Source organism: Cercospora kikuchii (genome assembly GCF_019650295.1).
Source record: "Cercospora kikuchii DNA, contig_00002, whole genome shotgun sequence".
Taxonomy (NCBI): Eukaryota; Fungi; Ascomycota; class Dothideomycetes; order Mycosphaerellales; family Mycosphaerellaceae; genus Cercospora; species Cercospora kikuchii.
Window position 1 is genome coordinate 1,067,108 of NW_025408583.1, and position 21,468 is coordinate 1,088,575.

Sequence of the window (21,468 nt, forward strand, 5' to 3'; positions counted from 1 at the left end):
GCGGGCTTCGCGGTGCTGGCTCACCAAGCTGTAATTCGATAAGTGATGCCAGTTGTTCAAGAAGATTTGTCGTTGATGCTCTCGAACACGCGCTAGCCCAAGATTCTCGCTGCTCGTGGTGACGGCATCTGCCTCACGAGCGCCACGCGTCCTCACGAGACCGCACACGTCTCACACATGCGTGCTTTACTGCACTGCACGCACGCGCTCACGCCGCGACTCGTGAGGAGTGCTATTTGAAAGTAAAGTGTACGCGAAGGGTCAACCGGCACAGCGACGATCCAATGCAGTTCGGCTAGTCCAGCACGTTCTGAATCGTGTTGAATCCAGGACGAGGATGCCTCGTTCGGCCGACGCCCGTTGGAATGGTTCATCATGATGGGCCCGAGTACCGTGGTATGCCTCTGTCCCACTTGGGCGCTTCCTCTTCTGGGAGCACCAATAGCAGGAATGCCAACTCTAGTTAAATTGCGTTGCTAAGGCCTCGACCAAAGCGGACGAAGCTGCAGAGCAACCATGATTCGAATCACTATTCATTATTGAAGGCACGGTTCAGCGCCGACCTGGGAAGGTCTGGAAGCGGCAGTGCCTCTAATCAGCGCGAGCGTGTGCGCGGTGCTGACCTGCACGTTCGATCTTGCTCCATGTGGCCAGCTGGCAACGTGTCGTGTCCGAAGAGATGGCGAAAGTGACGCTGGGAGGCCACTGCCAATGTGTGTGCTGCGGTGATGCGGGCAATCACATGCACGGGAGTCTCGGTTCCTGACGGCTTGCGCACAGCTGTCACGTCGCCTGCTTGACAGCCCACTATCTGCAACTGTCGTGTCGAAACAGGACAAACGAGCGTTGGGAGATGCTGGACGTTGGCCGGAGCATCATTCCGCGCAGCATTGATTCCCACCTGCACGCCGCACCATGAAGCACTTCCTAGCCCTCCCCGCCCTGCTCCGCACCTCCGCGCTGGTCGCCTGGGCTTCGCAGCAGAGCTTCAGCGTGCAAGACGACCTGCTCGCTTTCCCTCAATATGAAGTACACTTCGTCGACGATTGGACGCCCGCAGGTGAGGTCGATGCGCGACTCGCCGGCAATGTCAAAGGCAGCAGCTCAGCGAACGCGCGCGATGATGAAGCGGAACGAGGATCACAGATAGGAAAGTACCAGCAGCCGCTTGACGGTGCTGCCCGAAACGATGCAGAGGATCGAACGGAATACGAACATGAGCGCATGGTGCTTGATGGACAGCCCTGGCTTTGCCGCATTCCTCAAGTGAAGCCAACGGCAGACGCAGGCACCGCAAATGAAACATTATCGCAAGCCGAAGAAGAGAAGGAGCTGGCGCGGGCAAACGATCGCGGATGGGAGCTTTTGTCGGGCATGGAGGGTAATTGCGTCTTCTTCATCAGTGGCTGGTGGAGCTATCGCTTCTGCTACAACCAGGGCATCAAGCAGTTCCATCAGCTCCCACCCAGCCGCGGCGTGCCGGTGTACCCTCCTGTAGAAGATCCTGGTGTCCCAGGCTTTATGCTGGGCACCTACGCAAAGCGGTTGGACGCCGATGATGCCGGGCGAGAGAGAGATTGGGACGGAGACAGCGCACTGGAAAAGAGCGAGGGTGCAAAACGCAGCCATAATAAGCACGGAGAGTTGGTGCAACGCGGCGAGAGCAGATATCTCGTGCAAAAGCTGGGAGGCGGCACTATCTGCGATTTGACCGGCAAAGAGCGCAAGATCGAAATCCAATACTTCTGCAATCCCGCCTCTACCGATCGCATTGCCCTGATTAAGGAAACGAGCACATGCGCCTACCTTATGGTCATTCAGACCCCTCGTCTATGCAACGATGTTGCATTTCTTCCACCACAAAAAGATCAGCCGAACCCAATTTCGTGCTCTCCAATACTGGAAGACGACGAAGTCGAAGAGTATGAGCGCGATCTGAAAGCTATGAAGAAAGCTGAACAGGAGGTCAACATACGAGAGGCAACCGAGGAGGCAGCAGCTGCAATAGCGGGGACGAAGTACGAAGCTCCTCCGAAGTCAGTCGGCGATATCATAGTCGGTGGTCGTCGCCTGGTGCCAGAAGGGGTCAAAATTGAGAAAAGCGCCATTGTGGGAGGTGGCAAGGAGACGTATGTCGACACCCTCGCAGACTCAGAAGGTAGAATACTCAGCAAGGAGGAAATGGAGAAACTCGGCTTAGGCGATCCGAAGGCTATAGAGAAGCTTAAGAAGGAGCTTGAAAAGATTGCACAAGGGGAACGGTGGAAGCTGGACGTCATCGACACGCCTCGTGGTAGGGAGTATCGAGGTATCATAGGTGATGAAGATGAGGAAGAAACCACAGGCGAAGGACCTAAGGATGGTGAAGTGAACCAGAAAGATGGAGAGCCTGCCCGAAAAGGCAAGAAGAAAGCCGACAAGGATACGGGATCTGAAGCGGACAAGGACGCAGGCGACAAGGGTCAAGCCGGCAGCCAAGAGGAGTTCTACAGAGACGAACTGTGAGAAGGGATCGCGAGACACAGCAGCTCCACAGCGCGGCGACATAGAACTTAGACGACATCGTTCACGAGCAACACGAGGATAAGAGGCTTTCATTCGCATTGCTAATGATTGTTCCACACTTATTAGTCTGGCATAGCATATCGCTACTAGCGTGTGCTTCCGAAAACTGGCCTATAGTCTCGATCGCTCCTCATTGATGACCACATCGGCAAGTATGTTCTCGAACCTGCTCTTGAAATCGTCCAGCAACTCTGGGTCCAACGAAGATATGTCGACAGAAGGACAGCTTCCCAACCCCGAACTGGTCCCCGCAATACCGACGAGAAATTCTCCCTCCCGTGCGCGAACGCTCGCAGTAAGGTCTCGGAAATCCGCGACAAAATCCTTCTCTGCTTGGACGACATTGTACGCTCCATTGCTGATCTGCAGGTCCCGTCTGCCGACAGATGATACGCCGCATGTCTGCTGTGTTGCATTCTGACGGGCTGGGTATGCGCCCTGGACGTTGGTCGCGGGAGCGTTGGGGAAGAACGAGTCGGCGCGCTCAATGCCGTAGAGATATCTATTCCAGAGTTAGCCAACCAGTTGGCTGCTTCACATATCGAAGCATTAATGTCACACTTACTGGTTCGCCAATACCAAGCCAGCCCCACGACTTGTCAAAAACTGTCTCTTGCCATCCTCGCCCGCAGGTCGAATCCTCTTCTGATACGCAGAAAGTTGACGTTGTGCTTGCCTCGCTAGAAGACGTAGTCGACCCGTCACGTCAAGTTCCGATGATAAGAATGGCAGTGAAATCCCGTCGCTGAAAGCCAACATCATGCTGTCTGGTTTATTCTCAAACCCGAAGAATGCGCGAGGATTCAACGGAAATCCTGTAATGAAGCATTTCCGTTCATTGAGCGGGATGTCGGGTTCGCGTTGCTCGTATAATTCCATCATGCATACGGCGACTAAGGCGTAAATTCCAGCTCCGACACCTAAGTCATGTCAGTGAGTCTATTCAATGAAATGACCGTGTTATTATTTCGGATCCCACTTACTAGCCTTTGCTTTCCGACACAACTGCTGCAATCGCGCGGTATTCTCAGCCGAAACAGAAATGTACATCGGAATTGTATTCAACGGTGGGGTTCGTCGGTAATCCAGCACAGCACTATAAGTCGGCGATAATGGAATCGGGTCCCGCTTTTGTTGTCGTCGTAAAGGGTTCGCGAAACCTGCGGTGTGGGGTCTTCGAACATGTCGAAGGACTCTCGTGATGGCCCAGAACCAACGCTGTCGTGCCACGGAGCCGGGGATTTTGGGGTACAAGGCTTCTTGTGGGAGAGGTAAGCGGTTCTGCATGTCTGCTGGGTCGATTGTTGTTTTGATCAAGGTTTTCAGCTCATCAGTCGAGTCGTTGAGATATTTCAGGAAGTTGTTTGTCCAGGCGTTGATTGAAATTCCATCTGCGATCTCATGGGCTATGACGAATTGGATTCGAAGAATGGTATTTCCATCTTCTTGGGTCGATGGCAAGATGAAGATTTTGGCTAGAGCATCTTCTGGGTCTACAACACGGCTCGTGTTTTGACAGTGCATGTAGAAGTCTTTGTGGTTGACGTGCTCGTAGTGATCTTCTAGGAAAATTAAATATCTCCCTGCGGATTCTACTGCTTTGCTGACGCTGGTTTGAATGTCGATAGCGAAATTGAGTCCTGAGCTGGTCAGCATCCGGATACCCCCCGTGCAAGAGAGTGATCGCACCTTGGGGAGCGAAATTATCTGAGCCATCTTTCTCCCTGATCGTTCGAGCCTGGAGCAGAAGGTGTTGACAACCTGTGATGAAAATGAGCAGGTATTCCTCAAGTGTCACGGCCACGGACGCATAGCAAAATTTTCCGAAACAGCTGAAGAGATTGAAGAAGATCGTTTTCGACGAGCGCAGCCATTCATTACTGCCATAGAAATGTAGTCTTGACAGAATCCTCGACGCCGCTTAGATCGAGGTGCCGTCCTGACAGTTCCCGACTTGAGATCAATCAGAGGTGCATACTCACGCAACTGTGTCCACGCAAGAAGTATCCTCTCTCGAAAATCCTCGCTGGAGAGCTTCGACTTGATGGCAAGCTTGACCAGACAATTCATGTCGGCACGGCCTTCAAACAGTCGCCCATCACAATCGAAGCTAAATTCGACGAAACCCAGCGGTCGTTTGAAGACATTGCCTTCTCTTCGCCATCGATAGCCATACGCGTTGCCATAGTGTCGTAGCCAGGAAGTCATGGTGAAGTTAGTGTGTTGAGTTCCGCGCCACCGCTCAAGCTCGTGTCCACGAGGGCGCAAAGCTGTGATGCCGAGTCGACTCGGCTAAATCATACAGTAGCGCCACCAGCGCAAAAAGGCGGAGACGTTCATCAACTTCTTCTTTCATAATCATCATAAAGCTACTGCTACTTCAGAGAGATCCTCGGTCTGCAAGGACGAAATAAAAAACTATCGCGTGGCTCATAGCCATATGCGATGGGTATCTTGAGAGACAACAAGCGCCTGCTGAACAGTATAACCAAGGAAACGTACTTGTGTGTGTGCGGTCCACATTTTACTCCAGATCCCACTCCTCGGGCGTTCTGCCCCCACTTCCGTTGGCGACATAGCTGCGGTCTAGCGCCCAGATCCATTCACCACGTTCTTTGTCGTTGCGGCAAGCGAATAGATATGCTCGATTGGTGGTGTACACAGCCCACACTTCCATGCGTACATTCGGTCGTTGCAATAACGCTGCGATTTCGGGCTCGGCGTCGATTCGTGAGTTGGTGAGGTTCACGGCATTGACCTCGTCACCAGCTTTGCCATCGTATAGGTGTAGGAATGGACGTCTGAGCTCCACGAAAGTTTTCTCCCACCGCCTGCCTGAGTTGTCAGGGCACAGAAGCCAGCCGGATTTCAATACCTTCGGCGACTTCAATTGTGTTTCCACTGTAGCCGCCAAGGGCATATCGTCTTCGCCATTGGCAGTTGCGCTCGTAAATGCAGCGCCGTTGGCCGGAGAGTCAGTGTTGCAATCAAGAAGTAAGATCTCGCTGACGGATGGGCCAGTGTCCCAAACGTCCAAGAACTTTTGCACGAGCTCCCTCTGCTGTTCGGTCATCTCGCTGTCGTTGTTGTCGCGCATCCCCTCGGGCGGTAGTAACGCGCTGGGGCCAAGAGCACCGCGTGCAGCCTCAATCTCAGCAGTTCGGAAGCGCCGCTTGTTTAAATTCATCCAATCTCTGATAAGGGAGACGCCTCGTGGTGCCCAGCTAGAAAGACCTTCTTGTCCTGATATGTAGTCACCGGTGGTGTCCATTCGCCACAAATCGCCAGCCCTTTTCGCTTGGCTGGGTTTCAGTGTCACTGCATAGGTCGTCGCGGTCGAATGGACGACACGTTGATTGTGAAACAACTGCCCAAGGAGAGAATTCTGACGATACCAGTTGCGAGGCCGGGTTTGCATTGCGATATCAAAGCCAAAGCCCATGGGATGTGTAACTCTTGGCGAGTGCACCTCGAAACGTAGTGTGAGTTGCACACGATACTTATCCAGTGTAGGTCGATCCAACAATGCAGAATTGTGCGCGCTTGAGTCCCATTGCACCGTCAACTTCACATTAGTTGTGCCGTCAGAATCCTTGCGAATGATCGGCGGCGAGACCGCTGTTAGCGGCACATCCGGCTGGCTGCTATCCTCGTCGGTGACCTTGCCAGTGCTGTCCAATAGGCGCACTTTGCCAACTTTCATACGGTCCACGTCTTTCCATGGAAGACTGTTGCCCGAATTGTGCTGCAAATGAAGCACGATACGTCTTTGGATGCCCTGATGGAGTTGATACGCCCCTTGATCTGATGTGTCGTTCTGCACGACTTCCACAGGTTGATATTCACCCTCTTCGTTGATCTCCAGTATTTGCACCCGAGCGAAGACGTCGTGTCTTTCATCGATGTAGTACTCGTGCTCAGGTAATCGCGAGTGTTGCCTTTTCATCCTAGGCTTGATATTCGCTGAAACGGATGCATCACGCATGTCGTCCCAACTGAGGAGCTTGTCCATGTGCATGCTGGTGACTTGTGCAAATATGCTAACTCTGAGGCTTGCATCCTGGGGGGCTGATAGCGGCAGACTCATGCTATGCACACTGTCAAATCGTGCGGGGCCTTCTCCGAAACCGCTGATAAGGGCGGTCGTGGTTGCGCCGCCTTCTTCTGAAACACCAGGCACGAACAGTTGTGCATGGACATTCGTTCCCTCCCTCTCCGCAAAGCCCAATAGCTCGTGCATGACCACGTTGAATTTGAGAACGCTGCCAGGGGCTTCTGCCGAGCTTGGCTCTAGAGAAAGATGTATCACCCCCACGATGGAGCAAGTGTATGGTGAGTAGACATCCAAGGTGAAGTCTTGCACGCGACACTCGAACACCGCCGCAAGTGGAATGTCAGCATCTCCGATCCTGGTGTAATCTGGCATACAGTCCTCGTCAAATGGGTTGCTGAGGTTGAAATGCTGCGTGTATTCGGGGCGATCGAGGAACTGCAGCATCTGTCGCATCGTCTGTACGCGGCGTGATAGCTTTTCTATCGACCAAAGCCGTATAACGTTACTGTGAAAGTCGATGACCCTGATGGCCAAGCATGGCTTAAGTGCGACTTCCAGCTCGGGATCATTGCTTTCTTCCGTGGTGATGCCGTTCAGCACAAGGTCATATGACGAGCCGAGAGTGTGCCCAATGTCCACAATGGTAAATTGAAACACCACGCTTCGCCCAATTTGCTGGCTCATAATCTGGGCCTCCTTCAGTAGCGAAGCGTTCCTGAGAACACCGGCAGCCATGGCGACGTATCGATGGCGCTTCCAGTGATTCAGCACATACCTGGCCAGCCAGACCTCTCTTTCGCTCAGACCCTGGTGTTGACTCTTCCTTCTCGGCTTGCGCGGTATTCGGAGCTCGCGTAGTTGGCGATCAAATTCTTTCTTCTGCTCAGCCAGCTGCTTCTGCATCTGCTCTTTCATCTCTTCGAGCGAGGCTTCCATTTTCGCCTTTTCAGTCCGAAGCTCTTCAATTTCAGCACTATCCTCTCCTGCAGTTTGTAGTTTGGTCTCGTATTCTTCTTTCTGCTTATCGAGCTGCTCCTGCAATTCGTCTTTGGTCTGTCGCAGCTGGTCTTCGTCTTCACTGTGCCGCGGTGTTGAGGGGAGAGTGAGAGCGGTGTCTAGCGAAAAATTGTCCAGTGTGCCGTTGCTTAGATATTTGTCCCGCACTGGGTGTGAAGACACTGATTCAGTGTCAGTGTCACCTCCATAGTTGTCGAATAATTTAGATTCTGGCCTCCCCTTCCGTACTGCACGTGCGCGCTGCAAATCATCGAAGAGAACATCAAGCTGATCGTCTGTTAGGTCTGATATCTTCTGATCTGGCCCCAGCGTTGAAGCAATGGCTTCGCGCCGTGCATACGCCCAATCGTGATCCCGACCATGTAGACGATATGGCGCCGGGGATCTGTTGCCAGGACTTCGAGAATCACCTTCATCGTCTGACCATATGCGGCTCATTGAACTTGAGGTCCTTTCATGGCCAGGCAGGCGTGGCGAGGGCGAATCGATCTGATCAGCTGTGATTGAGTATTTCAGCAGGCTGCCCTGCTCTGCGCGTTCTTCTTTGGCTTCAAGGGGCGAGCTGAATCTGAAAATGAGAAAGTCTCCGAGGATGAGACGGTCGCCCGATCGCAGTCTCTTTGGTGCATCGATTCGGATGCCATTCACCATCACTGAGGCACCTTCCTTGGGTACCACGGTGACAGCGCCGTCCACATTTTCGAAAGTGCAGTGTTCATGAAGAATCTTCGATCCATTCAGACGAATGTCAACCGTTGTCGAATTCGAGGCGTCGCCATCTTCAGCAGGCGCAGGATTCGTGTCCACGTTTCCAACAGTGGTGGTTCCGGGCTTCAGATTGTAGACGAGACATTCAGCCAACAGTGGGTCATCACTCAGATTGACCAAGTGAGGCATTTTCTTGGGCGTGCTCACTCCCACAAAGCCCTTCTCGATGCTGATGCCCAGCTCTTCCAAGGCAGCCTCGCGCTCTTTGTGGATCTGCTCTGTCTTGGTGAGCTTCTCTTCCCATGTTTGATTGAGATCGAGATAGAGCTTCTCCGATTGCGATAACTGTTCTTGGATTTCAGCTTTGGAGACCTTCTTCACAGTGCCATCGGCTTGCGTGAAGCTGACGATCTGTTTCTCCAATGGCGTGTCGGCGCTGTATTGCTCCTCAGCTACCGTCCCTCCGCTGCTGAGTTTCGAACGCAGCTGTGCTAGCTCTTCCTTGAGCTCACGAATCATGCGAGCATTCGGATCTTCGTTGACAACCGCGTGGTTCTTGATTCGCTTAGCACTGTCGGCATAGCGAAGAGTTGACAGTGTCTCTTCGAAGTTGATATCGGCTGGAGAGATGGCGGCAATCATAGCAGTGAGACTGTTGCCACCCAGACTGTCTTTCAACAGCCAAGTCAAGACAGAGTCTCGATAGGGTACCTGCATGCCTTTTGCCTTGGCTTTGGTACTTGAGCTCATATCTGCCAATGCTGCTATGACACGACCCAACGTAGACAGTGAACGATTGATTTCAGCACCCTCTTTCAGTCTTGCACCGGTCGCTCCCGTGCTTGTCGCTCGCTCCGATCCTGCCAGATCGACGAGGCTGATTTTGGCTACCTTCTCCGACTCCATGTTTGTTTCCACATCGTGCCGCTTTTGTGTCAACGTCAAAGTAAAGACGGCGTGCGATCGCGAGGATGTTTCATTCATGTTCGTCGCAGCGACTGTTCGTGCCTTGTTGCCTTCGTCCATGAGGTGTTCAATCTCCACGAAGCTGCGAACAACAAGTTTCGCAAGATCCTCAACGTATGGACCTGTGGAGGGATGCTCTCGGACCTTCAAGTTGCCCTTATTGCTCGGGTTGAGCAAGTCGCGAACTCGTTCATTGTAGATTTCGAGGTACGAGACCTCGACGGTGCATGTAGTGTTAGCATCATTTGCCTGGAGTCCATTGATGGTCTCGAACATCTCCCTACAAATGCGTGGAATCACACCCTCCTCCTCGCCATAGCCCATCATACTGTAACTCTTGCCAGAACCGGTCTGTCCATAGGCGAAGATGCAATTGTTGTAGCCTTGGAAGGCATTCTGTAGCAACGGCTTGCCCAGGTCGTTGAAGACATCCTCCTGTCCGGCAAAATTGTCGTCGCTGCGGTTGAAGGACCAGTATGACTTGTCGAAGGCGAATGTCTTGCTGCCCTCGAGTGCAGCCTTGACCGCCTTGTTCTTGCCATCGGGCGGCGGTGGGGAGAGCACCGTCTGCTTGTCCTTCATCGACACGATACATTTTGCGTTGCGGCCCGTCTCGCGCGAGTTGAACGGCCGCACACGCACCACGACCTTTATGTTTCCACCGCCGCCACCGCCCGCCCCATTGGCAGAGGCCATCGTGCTGAGCGTGGCCGGAGTTCACCGCGGCGCGACGAACTCATGTCCTCTCTGCTGCGGCCGCGAGCATGCGTTGCCGGTGCTCGATGGCCGCGAGCTCGATCGCGTCGGTCGTCGTCGTCGTTTGCGGAGGTCCGCTACCTCGGTGCGGTGTGTTTAGATGTGGCCGAGACTGAGTTGTTGATACAGCTGGCGCGTCGACATGCAAGTGAAATGTCGAAGTGCCACAGCACGGACTGCCAGGCACATGCAGATCCCAACCGACACCCATGTCATTCGGGCGAGAAGCAGTGCACGTTTAGCGGCAGCGGTAAGCAGCCGTCCGCTTGACGAGTTGTCCAAAGCACTCCAGAAATATGCTACGATACAACTCACCTCGCTCACAGATCAAGTTATATGCCACATTCTCCTCCGGTGTACGAGCGAGACCGATACGCAGGGAGCCTGTGTCCAAAACACAACACAAGCAGGTGGTCGGCTGGATACCTTCCTTCCCCGGCATCCCCATATGGCGTCGCGAGAGCGGGCTAATGAAACCCTAAATAATTTCTGGAGGAGCAGCATTCTGACTCGGAACAACATCACCGTATCCGCTCACCATCCCCATGGCAGACGAGGACATGTGGCGCCCGCCCGCCAACAGACTGATGCGCACACTGGATCGATCAGCCTTCCAGCGCAACGTCGACCTCAAAGCCGCCCGAGTTTTCGAAAACAAGAACATTTTCAGCGTGAGAACTGCTCTGGAGAGAAGCAAGGATGCTCTAGCCAAAGAACGCTTGGGGAGTGTGCATCCTGATCCGGACCCATCTCGAGCACAGAGTGGCAAGAAGTGCGTCTTGCTGAGACCTGAGACGACCACAGGTATCGACCCTCAATATGCTGCAGCACATCCCAAGAGCACAGGACCGCATTCTTCGACAGTGGCGGAACTTGCGAGCCAAGGTTTGATCAGTGTCATACCATTCCAGCTCAAGTTGGACTATTCGTACTGGACATATCACGATATCATTTCTGCAATACTCCCTGAGGACGAACAAGGAGAGATACCGTCCGGGTTCTCGCAAGTCGGGCATGTTGCTCACTTGAATCTACGGGACGAATATCTCAAATACAAACACCTCATCGCGGAGATTCTGATGGATAAAAACGCGGGAGTGCGTACTGTGATTAATAAAATCGATGATGTGGGTGAGGAAAGCGAATACAGAACGTTCCAGTACGAAGTTCTCGCCGGACCGGACGATATGAACGTTACGATCTCCGAGGAAAATTGCACCTTCAAATTCGATTACAGCAAAGTGTATTGGAACAGCAGACTCAACACTGAGCACCGTCGATTGGTATCAATATTCAACGAAGGCGAGGCAGTATGCGATGTCATGGCTGGCATTGGACCATTTGCCGTACCCGCGGGCAAGAAGCACATCTTCACGTGGGCCAATGATCTAAACCCGGAGAGCTATGAATGTCTACGGGACGCCATATCTCGCAACCGAGTTCAAGATTATGTACAGCCCTTCAACGAAGACGGAAGAACGTTCGTTCGTCGCGCCGTTCAAGAGCTCGCCAAAGCGGAGCACACCGTGCATGTGACAAAGCGACCATCGAGGAAACAGCCTGATGCCAAACCGGAAGTGTTGAAAACACTGCACCAACCACGGACGTTTCAGCACTTCGTAATGAACCTGCCAGCAACAGCAATTACCTTTTTGCCGAGCTTCATTGGGGTGTACACTCCTGAACTCCGTCAGCTCCTGGGAGCAGAGTTGCGCATGCCCCTGATTCATGTATACTGCTTCAGCACGAAGAGCGATGACAATGTGAAGGAAGGTCTTGAGATTGCAGCAGAGATCTCTCGACAATTGGAGACGACTTTTAAGCCCGGCAAAATCGAAGATGGCGATGTACAGATCTACGACGTTCGAGATGTGGCACCCAAAAAGCGGATGTTGTAAGTGACCACCAGTTTGTTCTTGATGTAACAGTATAATGCTGACATGAGTAGCTGTGCGAGCTTCCGGTTACCAGAGGAAGTTGCGTTTCGAGAGCTAGATGCCAGCTCATGAGCTCGACATCTTGGCACTTGACCTCCATTCGCATCCTAGCTTTCGGAACTGAATGCCGTCTTCTCGCCTGTCGCAGCTGCTGTAGCTTCTAAGCCATCGCAATCTTCCTACGGAAATCCTAGCACACTAGGGCTGTGAAAGATTAACAGTTCGGAGCAGGACTTGGCAAGGATTACTCTGGCTTTTCTCTTGCACCATTTTTGCTTTGCGCAGCACAGCCGGCCTAGAACGCTGAGAGAGGGGTTCCTCCATAGATCGACTTGTCACACTAAAGGTAACAGCTCGGCCTTGGCATCTTTCAGTGCTCCATGATCACTGCTCTTGCTGTTCCTTCCGGCGTACTCTCCAGGAAAGGTGTACTTGAACCTGGCCAGCACCCATCCCAATCCGCTCTCGCCTTCTCTCACTGCTCCAGCACACACCACATCCGAACCGACTGCTGAATCGGCGCCCATCACCATGGCGCCACTCGTATACTTGGTCAGCGCTGCATCGAGCGGCTTTGGCAAGGGCATCGCACTCGAAGCTCTGAAACGTGGCCACAAAGTAATCGCAACCGCCCGAGACAGCAAGAAAATATCAGACCTCAAAGAAAAGGGCGCCGTAACACGTAAGTAGATCCTTGCAAACACAATCTTCAACTCCATCTCTCTAACACCTCACAAAGTCGACCTAGACGTAACCCAACCCCTCTCCGAACTCCACACCATCATCGCCGAAGCCCACAAAGTCCACGGAAAATTCGACATCCTCATCAACGCCGCCGGCTTCATCCTCGAAGGCGCCCTCGAAGAAGCTTCTCCCGAAGAAACCCTCCAATCCTTCAACGTCAATGTCTTCGGAGTTCTAAACCTCACCCGCGCAGTCCTCCCTTACATGCGTGCCCAAAAATCCGGTACAATCGCGCACTTCGGCTCCATCGGTTCCTGGCGCGGAGTCCCAGGCGCAAGTATCTACGGCGGAGTCAAATGGGCCATTGCCGGCCTCACAGAATCCTTGAGAGCGGAAGTTGAACCTTTTGGGATTGATGTCATTTCCATTGAGCCAGGATACTTCAGAACTGGATTCTTGAATCCTGGTGCGAGGCAATTTACTGAGAACAGAATACAGGATTACGATGATACTTTGGTTGGACAGGTGAGGAAGGCGCTGGAGGAGAAGGACAATACGCAACTTGGCAATATTGAATTGGGGTGTAAGGTTATTGCTGATGTGCTTGAGAAACGTGATGGAAGAGCTATTCCTCCTCGACTTGCTTTGGGGAGTGATGCGTACAGTGTCATTCGAGCCAAGTGTGAGGAGACCATTCAACTTCTTGACGATTGGAAAGAGGTCACCGTTTCCACGGACCATGCAGAGGGTTCATAAGGCCCCACGGGCCGAAGGCGAAAAGCGCGACATGATACGTAGTGACGTGTTGATGCAGCTCAAATATGAGTGTGCAGTGAACAGTGAAATACAATGAACCATTTGCTCGCATGAGTCCAAGTAGCGCCTACCTGTGGACCTTCTCAGCGAGGGGCCGCCCATACACACCATTCATCCACATAAGTTCAGCACGCAGGGATCTTGAAACAGACACACACGAGTCGAACAGAATGCTAGTATATATATACAAACGCCTTCGCTACCTCTAGACTACATGCAGTATCCTGTCAGCAACATCTGCCTTGAGCGACCTCGCAGCCTGCTGTAAAAAGTGAAGTCGTCTGAATAACCTTCACTAATCTGAAGATCTTCGCCAAACAACGCTTCTAATACTTTCTAGCAAATGGAGGGACTGCCTTGCACTCGTTCTCGTCAAGGGTATTTGCTTGCACTGCACGGTAGCCAATGTCAACCTTCTCATGGGGCTTCTTCTGCCATGTCAGGGAGTGCTTCATCCAGTTCTCGTCGTCTCGGTCTGGGTAGTCTTCACGGGCGTGAGCTCCACGAGATTCCTTGCGAACTGCGGCAGCTTCGGCGGTTTGCACGGCACAAGTCAAGAGATTTCGGAGTTCGAGGGTCTCGACCAAATCGCTGTTCCAGATCATGCTTCGGTCCTTAATGCCGACTTGGTGGAATTGCTTGTCGACTTCATTGATTCTGAAAATTGTTAGCAAGAGCTGATAAAACGCAAATGAAGACGCAAAACTCACCTCTTCACACCCTCGTCAAGTGACTCCTGTGTTCTGAAAACGGAAACGTCAGACTGCATGACCTTCTGCATATCGCTTCGGATCTCGTTGGTGCTCTTTGGTCCATCGGCGGTGCGAATCTGGTCGACAACGGAAATGGCTTCAGCTCCGGCATCGCTGGAAATCTCCTTGTGTGGCTTGCCTGGCGAGAAGTTGTCACGGATTGTGTGGCTGACGGCACGGCCGAAGACGACCAGATCGAGAAGGGAGTTGGCTCCCAGACGGTTGGCGCCGTGGACAGACACACAGGCAGCCTCACCGCAAGCGAAAAGACCTGGCACAACCTTGTCTTGACCCGTCTCGTCGACTGTGATCACCTCACCGGTATACTTGGTTGGGATACCACCCATGTTGTAATGGACAGTTGGCAACACAGGGATTGGCTGCTTGGTAACGTCGACACCTGCGAAGATGGATGCGGTTTCAGAGATACCTGGGAGACGCTCGTGGAGGATCTCAGGAGGCAAGTGAGACAGTTGCAGATAGATGTGATCCTTCTCAGGACCAACACCACGACCTTCACGGATTTCCATGGTCATACTTCGGCTGACGACATCGCGAGATGCCAGATCCTTCGCTGTTGGAGCGTAACGTTCCATGAAACGTTCACCCTCGCTGTTGAGCAGGTAGCCTCCCTCACCACGCGAGCCTTCGGTGATCAAGCAACCAGCGCCGTAGATACCAGTGGGGTGGAACTGCACAAACTCGAGATCCTGGTTGGGGAGGCCGGCACGGGCGACCATGGCCATACCATCACCAGTACATGTGTGCGCGGATGTGCAGGAGAAGTAGGCACGGCCGTAACCACCGGTGGCAAGGACAGTGTTGTGAGCACGGAAACGATGGAGAGTGCCGTCCTCCTGGTTGTAGGCAATGACACCTTTACATTCACCATCCTCCATGATCAGGTCGATGGCGAAGAATTCGATGAAGTAGTTGGTGTTGTGTCGGAGAGATTGACCGTAAAGCGTGTGCAGGAGAGCGTGTCCGGTTCTGTCGGCAGCAGCGCAGCATCTGTACGCCTGTCCACCCTTGCCGAATTCTCGTGACTGTCCACCGAAGGCTCGCTGGTAAATTTTGCCATCATCGGTACGCGAGAAGGGGCAGCCGTAGTTTTCGAGCTCGTAAACGGACGCGGGTGCCTCTCGGGTCATGTAATGGATAGCGTCTTGGTCACCGAGCCAGTCGGAGCCCTTGACAGTGTCGTACATGTGCCATCGCCAGTCATCCTCGTGCATGTTGCCCAGCGCGGCATTGATACCTCCTTGAGCGGCGACAGTGTGTGATCGTGTAGGGAACAACTTCGAGATACACGCGGTGTTGAAGCCAGCCTCTGCCAATCCGAAGGCTGCACGGAGACCAGAGCCTCCAGCGCCGACGACGAGAGCATCGTACTCGTGGTCAATGACAGGATATTTGTGTCCAATGGCGCCCGAGGCCTCCTTCGCTCGCAGCGGAGCGCTGGTGATTATGCGGTTTGCTCGTGGTGTGCTGGAGAAGTTGCGGGACGCAGCGCGGACGGCGCCACGGCCGGAAAAGTGCCTGAGTCCGGCGGAGAACATGTTGGCGGTGGTGACAACAGACGAACTCCAGGCTCTCGAGGAGCAGAAAGGCGGGTGGAGGGGAGTGGTGGTGGTGCGGTCTCGCAGCGAGGCGATTGAGATGGACAAGAAGAATCGTAGATGTCACTCACGTCGGCTCTAAACACGCCGGGACAGAGCTAAAGCCAGCTGCCGTGCTTCACCTTTGCATGACTTTTGGCGGCGACGAACATCGGCACTGCCTTACGGTTCCAGACTCTCGACACGTCCAGCGTGTGCGCCTGGCCAACATAGTTGCCTACACACAACACGTTTGTCTGCCAGGGTGCGTGGACTGCTGCGACTGTTCAGGGCCACGATGGCGACTTGGGAGGAACATTTGTCCTCGGCCAATCACCGCGCTGGCGAACCATCTGACATTGAATCCCGACCTCGGTGAAAGTCGGTCGGCACACCTGCCCAACACTGCTGTTCACGCACATGAACCGCCAAGACCTCCCCCGAGGGCTGCTCCAATGCTCACAGAGCTGCGATGAGTCGGATGCAAGTCCAGAGCAATCGCCACAAGGCAGATCTGGCTCCGAAGAGGACGACCCTTCTCTGTTAAATCTGCCTCGGGCAAGACTATGCGCCGGACATGTGTCTGAGATGCGATTGTTCTCCAACAAGGACTTAGGACGAAACCAATCATGCAATCCCTCGGGAAGTCTTCTTCGAATAGGAGGAAGGTCATCGCTACCGACCTCAGCGAAGAGACAAAATATCCGCTACACAGATCTGTCTGAGATACAGACTCTGGAATCGCCTTCAAAGTCCAGCATGTCGCCAGCGACCAGGCCAGCTGCTGTAAGATGCCTAATAGTTGCTCAGCTCGTGTCACATAGCGAGCCGAACCAAGACTTGCATAGTGTCGAATGCGGTCTCTGCCAACATGTGCAGCACGCATGTATTTGACGCTGGTTGACATACTTGCCTTTTATAGTCGACCAGCTTCCGGTGACGGTGAGGCACAGGTTGTCAACGTCATGAGCCCATCACCATTGACCGCATCACTTGGATGCCATCCGATGCGCATGCCATTGAGATGCCAGACACGCCCACATAACACATTTTCCATTCAGTCATGCTTCGTCTCTTCTCCAGAACAACTCGCACTCTATCAAATCTTCCTCGACAAACAGGACTCACCCAGCACCACAGATTGCTCTCCACCAGTCAGAACCCATCCTGGCTACAGTCCTTCTGATCGTATTAGCTAACAGCAACAGATATGGCGAACAACCAAGATCTGAAGGCATCCGGCCTCTTTGACGTATCACATGTCACAGCACTAGTGACTGGCGGCGCTACAGGCATTGGCTTGATGATCACGCAAGCTCTCGTTTCTAATGGTGCCAAGGTCTACATCATTTCTCGGAGAGAAGAAGTACTCGATCAGGCAATCAACACGTACAGCACCGGTCCAGGAAGCCTACACAAACTAGTGGGCGATGTCAGTACCAAGGATGGCGCTCTGCAACTTGCCCAGGAAATCGAACAGAAGGAACCAAACGGAATTCAATTGCTCGTCAACAACGCTGGTATTGCGCGTGACAGCACTAAATTCTCAGCGAACGAGGTTAGAATCACTTTGCCCACATCTATCCTTTTTGTGGCCATTCCGCACTCGTGCCAGATCGCAAGCTGACAATCGTTGTCTTTCAGGATGGCCCGCCGGATATGTCCAGCGCAGAGGCGATCTCCAAATATTTCCTCCGATCCGAAGAACAAGAATGGGCAGATACTTTCCGGACCAATGTCATGGGCCAATACTTCATGAGTATGGCCTTCCTTTCACTACTTGAAAAGGGTGGCAAGCAGACTCCAGGATACTCCTCAAGTGTGGTCAACGTCTCGTCCATTTCTGGCGCAATGTAAAAAGCCGCCCCCGCTTCCTAAACCCGATGTCAACTGCTAACAACATTCAGGAAGGGCTCATCAATGGGCCAATTCGCATACGCGAGCTCGAAAGCAGCCTTCACGCACATGTCTAGAATGCTCGCCACGACGTTCAAAGACGTCAAAGTTCGAGTGAATGTTATCGCCCCTGGCGTCTTCCCGAGTGAGATGACTGGTGGAGACAGTAACAAAGCCAATAAGACGGAGATGGATATGGATTCCGGAAATCCAGCGGGTCGCAAAGGCGAGGATGGAGATATGGCTGCCACAATCTTGTTCCTTGCTGGTAAGGGTGGTGTGTTCTACAATCACCAAATTTTGGTAAGTGTGCAATCCTGTGTAGTATCTGCTAGTGAAGGCGTTGCTGACATGAAACTAGTATCCCGATGGTGGTAACACACTCGCAGCTCCGGCTGTGAACAATTGAGCATAACATCTCTGGTTGCTAACATGTATATATTATCCGCACTCCATCACTGCCAGTAAAGCAGGCTATGTAGCGTCTACTCCTAAATTGACGAACATCACCTCATCAACGCGACATACCACGTTGTATGTCGTACAACGCTTCACGTACACCACTTCACCTCGTGCGGCACTGCAACCCAGAATTACCACTACACAAACGCACAAAAGATAACCCCACGTGTGCGCCAATCGCAGCATGATTCCATGCACCACCGCGCAAAAGGTGAGACTCGGGACAACGTTCCGAAGCACTACTAATCCGGATACACGACATTCTGAGGAATGCAAGGCTCATTGGTAGCGAAAAGCTTTCCTTTGTATGTCGCCAAAGCTTGCCTTTAGAAAGTTGGCTATAGCCGGACAAAGAAAGAAAGAGAAAACATGAGTGCAAAACCGATAAACTTCCCTCCAACAACTTTTCTCGCTGATAAGTAGCAGTGTGAGTGTGTACTTCATTTGACTGCAATAATGTCTGGAATCAAGGCTCGGGCTCAAGAATATGAGACGACTCGAAAGATTGATACGCAACAGCTTGGGGAGGAGGGTTTGAATGAATACAGCCCTAGAACGACAGCACATCTGCGACAGAGCGCTATGCATAACGATAGGGCTGTGGACAGGAATTTGCGACATGGAGTCGCTTCAACTCACCTATTTGCTGTTCCACCGCCGCCGCCTACGAATGCTCCGCCAAAGATACCGGCGAATACAAGATCTTTACCATCCGCCAAGCATAGACTTCGGAAGTACTCCCGAGGACGTGAATCGACAGCGATGAGGACTGCGTCCTCCCGCATACGCTCATCATCGGCGCCACCAACATCGAAGCATGGCTCTGCTTTGCGAATGACTACTCGCAACGCTGTCCCGTCCAAGGTAAGCTCCCATGGGGCTGGCGCTCGTTCCAGGATGGATACACGAAGGAGATCGTTCGACGACCATGCAAGACATCGTTCTATGGCGGCAGTCTCAATTCGCAGCGCGCCACAGATAGTCGAGAATATGAGCACACGAAGGTGGAGGACAGGTGCTGTCGCTAAGCCTTCAAGCTCGAAGGCATCTACCCGAGCGTTGACGAAGGACAAGCGATTGCATTGGGAGGAAACGACGAGAATGCAGATTGACACTACTTCTCTCCTTCCAGAGAAACTCGCAATCAAGAAGGGACACACAGTTAGCAGGTCGAAGGCTTCACAACCGCCTCGCGTCAACTTGCCCCCTCGGCTCAGCTTCATCGAGAAAGACTTACCTGGTACACCAAATATGCTACCACGAACTCCGACAGAGCTATTGCCGCGCTCTCGCACTACTCCAAAGGACCCGGAATTACTGAAGAGCCGCAGATCTGGCATCATTGGTCGCAGCCCGCTTTCGCAGGTCTCTCTGAATCGTGGTCATGCGAAAGATACTGGAGATCCTGTCCCGCTTGGAAGGGGACTTAAGGCCATATCGGAGGACTCGATCAACAACGAGAACATGCCATCTGGATTGAGTCCGGCGATCCCGACAGCGACCCAGATCCATCTTCGAGGAGGTTCAGTTGTCACTGTAACGCCGCCAGAATTGACAGCATGGCGGCGTACGTATTACTTGCATGGTCCCATTAAGCTACCCAAGCCTGCGATTGTACCGCGCAAGAATTCGGTGGCAAGTCTGGAGGCTTTTCAAGATGTCGTTGATGATCTGTATCAACACTCATTGGCAATTCCCAGAAGAGAAAGTGACGACGCGGTCTCGGAGGACATATGCGACTTCTTCGATGACTTTGGTTTCGATCCGGTTTCGTTCGACGGGGACGTTCTCGCCAAGCCAGTCGTCAAATTGGATATGGTTCACGAAGAGGACGATGACTCTGATGTCGAAGCAAGTCCGATTGAAGTTGTCATCGCAAAGGAAGTACTTGAAAGCATGAACAGGCTTCGATCTGATAATGCTCCGACGGTACTCAAACCCTTGGAGACCTCAGAGACACTCAGAGCGCGAGGCATCGCTCGACTGTCGCGAGCCTCGGCAAAGTCCGCGGCGTCCGACAATACTAAGGGGCGCAAAGAATCCTTGAGCGGGGACAGACCTGAACGTATATCACAGTCCATACTGCTTACGACACCAGAAGCTGGAGATTTTGGCTCTGGCTCGCCCAGATTACAGCCTAGTAGGAAGGCAAGCGGGACTGCATCCATGAGGCCGACGCCGATAGCAACGGATCGAGTTCTCGATGAGGACGATATCCAGGAGATGAGCGTTAGTCCAGCGTGGGTCAGTCCAGCCGCTGCGCCGAAGACTGGTTTGTCCAAAGGCATGTCAACACGAAGGCCAAGAAACCCTCTAGACAGGATTAGAAGAGCAGTGGCGACGGCTAGCAACAGATGATAGAGCTTGCAATGGAATACTGTATCCCATTAAGTCCGTGCTCTGGCATCTCCATTTAGTTTCTGAGTTCAAGTCTCGCGGGCATGTTTTTGAACTAGAATCCGTCTCGGTCCCGGTGGTGTCCAGGAGTGAATCAAAGAGATGCCCGGGAGCATTGTATGGCCGGTGAAATGCCGCGGTTCGTGCCTGTGAGTGAAGTGTAGCCATTTCCGTTCCATGAGAACGATGGCCTTGGCGTTCACGAGATGTCAGTGTCGTTCACGCAGCACCCGAGGTCGTACTTCTGCGAGATGCTGGCAACGAGGACATTACCGTCTTTTTGTCCGTGCTGGCCATGATGATGCTCTTTGCTAACCGGAGGAGTCCGGAAACAGCAATGTCCACACAGTCTCAGTCCCATCAGTGAGAGCAGGCATTCTGACAGTGAGCAGTGGCGTCGTCACTTGTGTCTCTGCAACGTGCTCGGAGTCACACGAACGCGGTGATATTCTCGTGCTGCTGCGTCATTGGCGCTCGCGGACGACGATCGGTGCGGCAGAAGCGTGCTCCAGGCCTGTCCATCCTGCGGCGGCCCCCAGCAGCAAGAGACGTGGGCGCTGTCTTGTCGCGCGCGGCAGGCATGCATGGGTGACAGTTCTGATGGATGAGTGGAGCCAGGCAGCTCGCGGCCAGGATGTCGACTGTGCGATCGGACGTGTGAGGTTTGGCGCCTCGTCACGCGCGCCGCCGCGGCTTGCTCCCCCGTTCGTCGCCTCACTTTTTGCGCGTCCAAGTGCATCCGGCCTGGCTTTGGTGCAGGCGCGGCGTGCTATGGCCTTCTTTGCCTCGTTTGCTGCAGCTCTTTCCTCCCGACCGCACCCACCGCACCTGCACTGGCGAGCACCTCATCTCGTGCGTTG

The 21,468-nt window shown here is 53.2% G+C and overlaps 8 protein-coding genes across 8 annotated transcripts; 5 read left to right on the forward strand and 3 right to left on the reverse strand.

Annotated features, from left to right (window-relative positions):
- Nucleotides 1-915: 915 nt before the first annotated feature.
- On the forward strand, nt 916-2,505 carry CKM354_000263900 (uncharacterized protein; the record flags this gene model as incomplete). The annotated part of the gene is made up of 1 exon (XM_044797801.1): nt 916-2,505. The coding sequence occupies one exon, from the start codon at nt 916-918 to the stop codon at nt 2,503-2,505; it is 1,590 nt and encodes a 529-aa protein (XP_044653736.1).
- Nucleotides 2,506-2,676: 171 nt separating this feature from the next.
- On the reverse strand, nt 2,677-4,773 carry CKM354_000264000 (uncharacterized protein; the record flags this gene model as incomplete). Its single annotated transcript, XM_044797802.1, has 5 exons — nt 2,677-3,067; nt 3,131-3,485; nt 3,549-4,205; nt 4,255-4,326; nt 4,548-4,773. 5 exons carry the CDS (start codon nt 4,771-4,773, stop codon nt 2,677-2,679), a joined length of 1,701 nt encoding a protein of 566 aa, XP_044653737.1.
- A 316-nt stretch (nt 4,774-5,089) lies between these two features.
- Nucleotides 5,090-10,006, reverse strand: CKM354_000264100 (uncharacterized protein; the record flags this gene model as incomplete). Its single annotated transcript, XM_044797803.1, has 1 exon — nt 5,090-10,006. One exon carries the CDS (start codon nt 10,004-10,006, stop codon nt 5,090-5,092), a length of 4,917 nt encoding a protein of 1,638 aa, XP_044653738.1.
- A 605-nt stretch (nt 10,007-10,611) lies between these two features.
- On the forward strand, nt 10,612-12,075 carry CKM354_000264200 (tRNA (guanine) methyltransferase; the record flags this gene model as incomplete). The annotated part of the gene is made up of 2 exons (XM_044797804.1): nt 10,612-11,960; nt 12,015-12,075. The coding sequence occupies 2 exons, from the start codon at nt 10,612-10,614 to the stop codon at nt 12,073-12,075; spliced, it is 1,410 nt and encodes a 469-aa protein (XP_044653739.1).
- A 459-nt stretch (nt 12,076-12,534) lies between these two features.
- Nucleotides 12,535-13,443, forward strand: CKM354_000264300 (uncharacterized protein; the record flags this gene model as incomplete). Its single annotated transcript, XM_044797805.1, has 2 exons — nt 12,535-12,685; nt 12,743-13,443. 2 exons carry the CDS (start codon nt 12,535-12,537, stop codon nt 13,441-13,443), a joined length of 852 nt encoding a protein of 283 aa, XP_044653740.1.
- A 386-nt stretch (nt 13,444-13,829) lies between these two features.
- Nucleotides 13,830-15,814, reverse strand: CKM354_000264400 (uncharacterized protein; the record flags this gene model as incomplete). The annotated part of the gene is made up of 2 exons (XM_044797806.1): nt 13,830-14,160; nt 14,214-15,814. 2 exons carry the CDS (start codon nt 15,812-15,814, stop codon nt 13,830-13,832), a joined length of 1,932 nt encoding a protein of 643 aa, XP_044653741.1.
- A 1,249-nt stretch (nt 15,815-17,063) lies between these two features.
- Nucleotides 17,064-18,158, forward strand: CKM354_000264500 (uncharacterized protein; the record flags this gene model as incomplete). Its single annotated transcript, XM_044797807.1, has 4 exons — nt 17,064-17,411; nt 17,498-17,706; nt 17,761-18,052; nt 18,111-18,158. The coding sequence occupies 4 exons, from the start codon at nt 17,064-17,066 to the stop codon at nt 18,156-18,158; spliced, it is 897 nt and encodes a 298-aa protein (XP_044653742.1).
- A 509-nt stretch (nt 18,159-18,667) lies between these two features.
- Nucleotides 18,668-20,569, forward strand: CKM354_000264600 (uncharacterized protein; the record flags this gene model as incomplete). Its single annotated transcript, XM_044797808.1, has 1 exon — nt 18,668-20,569. The coding sequence occupies one exon, from the start codon at nt 18,668-18,670 to the stop codon at nt 20,567-20,569; it is 1,902 nt and encodes a 633-aa protein (XP_044653743.1).
- Between the last annotated feature and the right edge of the window lie 899 nt (nt 20,570-21,468).